This window comes from Verticillium alfalfae, genomic scaffold, assembly GCF_000150825.1.
Source record: "Verticillium alfalfae VaMs.102 supercont1.11 genomic scaffold, whole genome shotgun sequence".
In the NCBI taxonomy this organism is placed as follows: Eukaryota; Fungi; Ascomycota; class Sordariomycetes; order Glomerellales; family Plectosphaerellaceae; genus Verticillium; species Verticillium alfalfae.
In genome coordinates, this window is record NW_003315028.1 from 286,423 (window position 1) to 294,732 (window position 8,310).

Genomic DNA, 8,310 nt, shown 5'->3' on the forward strand with positions numbered 1-8,310 from the left:
CACATCATAGCCAATATCCTCAATCACTTGGACGAGAACCTGAGCTTCATCCTTCTCCGTGACGTCCACAGTCGCGCTGTTGTTGACGAGGTTGACAACGACCTTGGCAACATTGGGTCTTCGTTTCAGCTCATCTTCGATGGAGCGGACGCAAGACGTGCAGGTCATGCCTCCGATAGAGTAAGTGGCCCTCCAGGCGTGGCCAGCACTATCAACAGATGAGCTCGAACCGACGGCGGTGATACTCTCGAGAGTGGATAGCGTCGCGAGATCGGGCGTGCCTGACCGTTCAAGCCTTGCCCTTGCGCCGGCCAACAGCGGGGTTTGCGATCCTGAGCGTGGCGTGTGAGGCCGTGAATGGCGGCATTCTTCGCAGTTTGCCAGATGAGTCTGCTGCCTCTTGGTGAGAGACTGTTTGAACCGAGGGGCAGTGAGCAGCCTGCCGAGAGCGCCGGCACCCTTGCTCTCGGCAGAATCATCGGCAGCTTGATATGACCGGTCCGCCAAGTACTCAAGATCAAGGGTGTCGACGGCTGCGGATGTGGTGGTTACACTGCAGACCTCGAAGCCGGCGGCTTCGAGCGACTTGGCCATGGTGGCAATGACATGGGCGACGGCGGGGCCCGTGTCACGGTGCTCAACGGTAACAACCGATGTCACGACATTGGGCGAGATCCAGACAATGTCACGGCCGCATGCGTCGCCGAGAGCTTCTTGAATGGAGGAGACGCATGACGGGCAGTGCAAGTTCCCCAGAAGGAAAGAGGTGGTCACTCGTTTATCGTCGGTAGTCTGTCCTGCTACGGTGCCGTATTGGGCGGCCGAGTCGGCGTGCACACCGGCCCTTCTCGTTGGCGCATTCTTTCTGGGTAGCAATGGATCGGTGTCCATGATGTGCAGCTGATATGGGGCTTTCAGCGGAGTGTGTGCGGTCTTCGTGATGGCACACGAACCAGGCGTAGTCTGCTCAGTGAGCGAGGTTATCGCGAGAAGCTTGTTTCGATACTCTGTGCTGAGTTCGCCACCCCGAGAAAAAGTTGGTGGTCGGTGGGGCAGGCGAAAATCGAAAGAATTGGCAGGAAGAGCAGCACTGCCTCGCAAGTGACACTGCAGCGGGGACAAATGAAGCTTGGTTGTATGCTGTGCGAATGCTGGAGTGTGCGAGGGTAATGATCAGGTCAGAGTGTCGTCAAGAGGACGTGGGTTTTTCTTGTCAAAGCCTGGTTCTTGGTTCTTGGTACACGTCGTTGGTCAAAACTTCATTTTGGGGGGCGGCGACCCATGCCCACTTGTAACTGCCACCAATTTACTCTTGCCTTGCATTTGCCGCGCAAACGGCGCACGCGAAACACGCGCAGAAACGGCACTGACGCCGGCTTTCCAATCTGGCAATGAGGTCAACGTAATCCGGCCATGACAGCGCCTGGAGACTGCAGGGTCCTCGAGGCGGGTCTCGCAGGACCTAGAAGGCTTGAGACGGAGATTGGTGAGCAAGTTTTGCTTGAGGCCATTGTGCCCTTGGTCGACCAGGACAGGAGGAAAGTATGTCACTGACGGGTTCATGCAGGTACGACCCCAACTCCCGATTGGGATCAAAGTGTCACCACTTTTGCCGATTGGCCGCCAAGGTGCCATGTGCGGCACTGTATAGACACTGTAATCTTCGCATGCGCATTATGTTCGATGGCGAAAATATGGCAGCGTCAGGTGATGGAGGCTCAGCGACGACGCATCTGCTCTCCATCACCGTGTAGGGGGGCCGTGGCCAGCTTTCTTTTACATGTCACCCGCGCACCTCGTACCAGTGGAGAACACACGGCCGCCGTCGCAGAGACCACCTGTAGGAGAGCGGGACCCAACAAGCGTGTCCCTGCCGCCAGAATAGACACGACAGACACCTGGGGGCCAGAGCGATGCGACCACAGGCCTGACGATATTGATTCTGCCTTCGGGGTAGCGGGTATCGGTGCTAGGCAAGTCAGGTAGGCAACAGACAGCACAGCACAGCACAGCACAGCACAGCGCAGCACACATGGCCAGGCGCCCGCTCCATCCCTGTGCTTCGGCCCCGCCCTAGCCCGAGTCAAGGAGACTGACGGCAGTGCCGGTGCGGTGACGGCGGTCCGCTCTGGCCCTGTCCAAGATTGCCTGCCTGCCGCCCGTCAATATAGGGAGAGACTCGAGCGCGATCACGAGCTCTGGTCTGCGTACCCTGCCAACGAGCCGTCCCCTCCCCTCCTCTCCTCCGATACAACCCCATCCGAGCACTGCAACGATGAGCGGAGTGCGCCAAATCATCTCTCGTCAAAGCCCATCTTGGAAAGTGTGTTTTTTGCACCCCTAGCAGATTATCATGGCCAACATCCCTGAACGAGGGAGGGGATGTCCACTCCACCCTCCCCAAGCCGCTGGCTGAAGTGACGTGTGTCGAGGCGGCGAGGGCGTTCGTCACTCACCTGCGGCGGGGCATAAACGACGGAACGGGAGGCCGGGGGGGTGAGGGAGAGGTTGACTGTCATGCCACTCTCTGGCTTTTCGTGGCTTTTCGCTTGCTAGGCACCCCGCAAACAGGGAATAATGTCATGTCGAGGGGGGAGGGGCCTCGGGATTCGGTGGCAGTGAACAACATGTAAGCTTCGGACTCGCGTATAACTGATTCTTCATCGCCCGAACACGGCGGGACAGATAGATGACGGCACACTGGGTCCCGACTGCGTCTTGGCGCCGACCGCAGCCGTCATTCACAGCCGTCCACGAGGCACGCACGCGAGCGCCAGTGAGGACGATAGAAGAAAGTGGTCCAGGGAGGAGAACAGAGGCGGAGAGGGGAATGGACAGGTGCACGGATCACGCTGCATGTCTAAGCCTCCCAGGCCCTTTCGATGCCAAGACAACGCCACACTTGGTGCCACGAAGAGAATCTTCCAGCCACATTTATGTAATCAGCCACCACAGAGACCGTGGAGGAAACCTTGGCATTGTTCAACCTGTCGCCACGTTCCAAAGGGTGGGCAGCAAAAGCCTTGGCGTTACAACGCCTGTTCGCATGGTTTCCGTTTGCATGTGGTGCCTATTCCCATCCGCCCCCGACATGGCCCAATACTTCCCCCCCTTCTCTTACCAACACTGGGGTTTTTTTTTCTGGAAAGTGAATTTGAATATTGGAATTTCTCGGATCGCTGCGGCCGTCGCGAGAGGGGTTCAGTTCCTCTAGAAGGCACTTTTGCATTGCGCCCCCCCCCCCTTCCCCTCCCGCCTTCTCCAGCTGCGCCGATCCTCCCGTCTTACTCGGACACGGTGGTTTGCTCCAGATACGAACGGGTAGCCTGCTGCTGCTGCCTTTTTCTGTTCTCGGCCGCCGTTGCTGCCTTTTGAGCTGGCGAAGTGGATTTGGAAATGTTGAATCATCGTCATCATCATCAGGCCAAGATTGCGCTTCGGAGGCTTTTTGCCCCCCCGCCCTCCTGCCTGGGATCAAATTTGAGTCATACTGTGCCATGTGCGCTGCTAGGCACGAGGGCCTCGTTGCAACCTCAGGATAGCGAACGCATCCTATTCCATGTTGGAGTAGGAGGGAGGACACGCCTGCAAGCGTCGACGGGCGGACGTAGTGATCTCTCGCATTCAAGTAGGTTCAAAAGTCTGATGGCACACTACTGCCACGGACGCCAGCGACGTGATGAGGTGAGATGGCCGCGAAGCCTGGCCAGAGGCCCCAACGTCGCACCACCTCGCACCTCGCATCACCAACCCCAACCCCCCGAACCCAAAGTCGCATGCATGTCCCCCACGTGATACTATACATCATCAGACCTTCCGGCCTGCCTCACACCGTGTCACCGCGCCCCCCTTCGCCCCAGCCAGGTTGCAAGACAAGACCCGTCATCACGTTCGAGCAAATCACAGCGGAGAAGCGACAGTGATTGAAAGGGTTTCAGTGGCCTCAGGCCTGGTATATTCCGCGTCCCCCGAGGTCCCTCAGACCAGGGACGGCAATGCTATAGTACTCCCCACCCCTTGACCTGTCAGGACGATTCCGTAGAAGCCTGTGCAAGAGAAACACAACAACTGGGAGCGATGACAAAAAAAAATGTACCTTCCCGTATGACCCCAACTCCAGTTGGTGTATGCAGATGCCTCCATTACCCGCCAAGTATTAACAAAGGAAAAAGTAAAAGACCAAAGGCAGTATTCTTCTGCCGCGCCCAAACAATCTCGTCTAGGTGTAATTTGGTATTGAACAGAAAGAAAAGAAAAAAAAAGAGGGCACCAACACCTTCGCTTTTTTTAAATGCCGGTGTGAGTGCTGGTGTATACTGCGCGCCAAGGAGAAAAGAAAAATGTGATGTAGTGCTTTGGGGCAGAGTCCAATCACCTGACGGTCACGGCTCCAAAGAACATCCTCTCGAGCATGCTCCTGCCCGTGCGCGCCCTCTTCGCCTTGCTGGCGGCCGCGTACGCCTCCTCCTCGGATGCGACCTCGTAAGGCAGCAGCGCAGCGGCAAGCTTACGCTTCGGCATGGCGAGCTTCTCCTCGACGTGGATCTCAACGGGCGACTCGTACATGCTGCCGTCGGGGACGTACATGTACGGCTCGTTGTCGGCATAGGCGTCGGGTGGAGTCGTGGCGCGCGAGGAGCGGGAGCGAATGCTGGCGCTGTCGACAGAGCGGGCGTACGAGGACATGCTGCCGGAGCTGCTCGAGGACCCGTAACTTGTGCTGTAGACCAGGGGTGGAGGTGTGATGGAGGCGACACCGTTGCTGTGTTGGCGAGAGTGGTATTGCTCCTCGGGGGAGTACTGGCGGGAGCGAGAGGTATCGCGGGAAGAAGGGGGCGAAGGGTATGCGGCCTGGAGGTAAAGCTCATCCTGCTGGGCGCGGCGGAGGCGACGCTGTTCCTCCTCGCGCTGCTTGCGGCGGACCATGCGAGCGGCGTGCTTGGCTTCGATCTGGTCACGGATGGGGGCCAGGAAGGGGTCGAATTCGCGGTACAGGTCCTCGGACTCGATGCGCAGGTTCCAGTCGAGGAGAAGCAATAGTTGCCTCTCCATGAGGTTGACCTCGGATCGGGAGAAGCCAAATGTCGAGTAGTCGGTATCGGCGTTGCTGTAGGCGGCCCAGTGCTTGTTCTTGGGGGAGGAGTCGTTGAGGTACTTGGCGGAGAGAATCAGCGAGGCGAGGAAGATGCGGTGAGTGGTGCATCGCAGGCCGCGGGCCATTGGCTGAAGCTTGGACTTGAGACGGCCAAGGTAGACGAGGGTTGACATGAGTGTGGGAACCTGGACGTTGGAGGAGACAACGAGCTGGGTGATGAAGGCCTCTAGTGTGGGAAGATCGGCGTCTTCTGAGCGCACGCATCGCGGCTCTGTCCTGGAAGGCGTCGGGGGGAGCTGGTGGTTCTTCTGTGCCTCCGCAGCGCCGGGAGGCATAAGGTGCGAGTCGCATGCGATGACGTTGAAGGCAGCACCGGCCAGGTAGGCGATCATTTGCTTGGTGACTGGTTGATAGACGAAGTGGTCGAGGGCGGCGGCATTGAGATCAGCCATGGTGAGCTGTTGTGTTGAGTCCATCGTGGCTGGTTGTGTGGTGGTGGGGGAGAGGAGGAGGGGTGACGGTGTGGTGGTGATGTTAAGGTCGTATAAGTAAGAAAGGTCTTCAATGAAGAAGATGCCTTGTGCCGAAGCGGTGGGGGCGTAGAGTTGGAGATTTCGTTGGAGGAAGTGACGGAATCAAAAAAAGAGGCGACAAGGGAGAGGAAGGGAGCAGGCAACTGATATATCAGGGTGGTGGTCGCAAGGGCAAGTGACCAAGCGGGAAGGGGGGGTGTGCTTTCCAGGGGACTGACTTGTCAGGGGTGGTGGGATCGACTTTCGTCAGTGGGTGATGCAGTCCACGAGGCTGAGCGGTGCGCCCCAGACTTGTCAGGGGACGAGCTAGCAAAAGACGCTAGACAGGGGGTTCAGATGGACGCAGGGGGGGCTTGGGGGTTCAGTCCAAGTGGGTACGGTGCCGTGCCAAGAGAAGAGCCTGTTGGGGCTGGAATGCTGCCGATCGCAGAGGGGCGTGGCGCTGTGCGGGCTGGCCGACCGGGGTAAGACGAGTCCGTCGAGTCTGGGTCTCTACACTACCACCAAGGCGGTCGCGTCAAGAGTCGAGGCACGAGCAGACAAAGAGGCCAAGGCAGCTGTCCGAAACTTTGGGCTTCAGTGAGCGGAGCGAGCAGAAGCAGAAAGCAGAAGCGAGCTGACGGAAAGGTGACGATGCGAATGACGATGCGACTGCGGCAAGGTAGGCAGAGGGCAAAGCGTGCGGGTCGACCGAAAGACTGCGGCCGTGGCTGTACTGGTTCTGGGAGAAACCGAGGATCCCGGTCCGGTACTTACGTACAGCACAAAGTAAGGTTGAGCTGATGGAAGAAGCAAGCTGGTACGAGGCCAACAATTGGTAGCTGAGAACGGGGCGTTTGCCTGGTTCAGGATGGACAATAGGAATGAAGGAGAAAGCCCGGTTCGTTCGGACGTGGTTTTTCGTCGTTTGCACGACGTGCGTAGATGGCGTTGCGAAACTCGGAGCGATGAAGCAAGCTGGCTATTCGGTGACAAAGCCGGCAGTGAATTGACTGGTTGACCCGAGTAAGGACGGCAGGATCGCTGTGTCGGCGGGAGGCCAAACGAGTCAGGACTTGACGGAACGTCTTTGGCCGGAGCAGCGTCGTTTTCTAGCTTGGGAGGAGGGGTTGCGTTTGATGGCTGCTTTGATTGCAGACAGCAGGAGCCGATGGTCCAGGCCGTTCAATATGCCGAGTGCGGTGCGGAGCGGTGCAGACGAAGCGGAGCAGGTGGTTTACGAAAATGCGCAGTCAGCCGAAAACGTGTGATCTGGTGACCGTGTGCAGGAAGCAATGGAGAGCTCTTGTTGTGGAATAGCGGAGGGATTGAGAAAAAAGGTATCCGCTCCTTTTTGATGCCTTTTTGATTGTGGTCTTTTTTTAATTGATGGCCGGAGACCAAAAGTTAGTTATTAGATTAGGCGGAAGGCTGGAGTATGTCGATGGCCGTCAAGGGACCAAGGTGGATGCGACGAGCTGGTTGGTATGGATTGAAGGGGGGGGAGGGGTAAAAAAGAAGCCTGACGAGGCAGAGTTGCTGAGGCAGGCTGGGAGACTCAAGGCGGAATGAGGTGCGAGTGAGTGATCAACAACTTCAAAATCGCAACAGAAGCAGAAGAAGGCTGCGAGTTATATGGCTCGAAGCGCAGCTGTCGACCCGGGATGTGAGGAAAGGGGCCAGCCTGGTTTCCAATGCAGGTAAAATGAATTCCACACGAAGCGTCTGACGATGGCAGCTGGACAAGGGCGTTGTTGGGTGCTGATGGGCGACTGTCCACTTTGGCTGCTGCTGGTGGCTCCTGATTTGGTCTGTAACAGGTATGGAATGGAACGCTTGGTGTCAATAGCAGGTTGAGCGACCGATGTCCAGCAACGGAGGGATGAATAAGTGGGAAATCGTCAAGGCACACAAGAGATGACAGAGGAGCCGGTGGTGTGTGGTGGTGCGGCGGCGCAAGGTGTGAATGGCTTCGATAGTGGCCTCGCGAATTCCAGTTGGTTGGAAGGGGGGAGGATGGTGGAAGCGCGAGCAGGTCGTTCGTTAGAGTCCGGTGGGAGATCTAGAGATCAAGGCAATAGGAGCGAAAGGGAGGAGCCACAAGAGGGAAAGGCGATCCGATATATTTCATTTCTGCGCGCCTCTGGATCCTGTTCCCTTGGTAGCCTTCCCAGACCCTCGCTCTCTCCTTGCCTGGGCATATCCCTCCGGTCCCTGGTTGCCCGCCGGTCGTCATCCTGGCGGCGGTGCGTGTCTCCAGCTGTGGACGTCCTTTGATCAGCACCAGCGTCAGTGTCGCGACCCTCGCGCCCTCACTGCCAATGAATGCCGTCAATTGTCTCAAAACAGGTCCCCCTCCAACCTCCCCCGGGTTGGACAGGCTGCGACGGCTGTGGCCCTGGGCTTGGCCGCGGCGAGTCGATCCATAGCAGCCAGTGGTCGTGGTTGCAGACGAGCCCTTCCTGGAATGCTGCTGTCGAAGCGAAAGGCTCACCAGCCCCTCCTGGGTTGCGTGGCGGATGCACGTTGAATGGTCGGCGCGAGTCCACAGCACGCCCACAACGCGGCCTCACGGTAAGGCGCCTTGGGTACGTGAAGGTATTTTGAGAGACGGGAGGCGAAAGGCGCGCGACTCTTCAGACGATCCCACGAGCGCGCCAGCGGTACACGACGCTCATTGGCGGGCGGCACACGGCGGGAGAA

The 8,310-nt window shown here is 58.1% G+C and overlaps 2 protein-coding genes across 2 annotated transcripts in view; both read right to left on the minus strand.

Annotated features, from left to right (window-relative positions):
- The window catches only part of VDBG_07918 (cation-transporting ATPase pacS), a gene marked incomplete at both ends in the record, with an annotated part of 4,952 nt that extends 2,918 nt beyond the window's left edge, over positions 1 to 2,034 (minus strand). The window contains 3 exons of the mRNA XM_003001613.1: positions 4 to 1,151; positions 1,311 to 1,654; positions 1,796 to 2,034. Coding sequence (XP_003001659.1) covers positions 4 to 1,151; positions 1,311 to 1,654; positions 1,796 to 2,034 — 1,731 coding nt within the window. The remainder of the gene's footprint in view (positions 1 to 3; positions 1,152 to 1,310; positions 1,655 to 1,795) is intronic.
- Positions 2,035 to 4,371: 2,337 nt separating this feature from the next.
- On the minus strand, positions 4,372 to 5,547 carry VDBG_07919 (PHO85 cyclin-1; the record flags this gene model as incomplete). Its single annotated transcript, XM_003001614.1, has 1 exon — positions 4,372 to 5,547. One exon carries the CDS (start codon positions 5,545 to 5,547, stop codon positions 4,372 to 4,374), a length of 1,176 nt encoding a protein of 391 aa, XP_003001660.1.
- Positions 5,548 to 8,310: the final 2,763 nt, after the last annotated feature.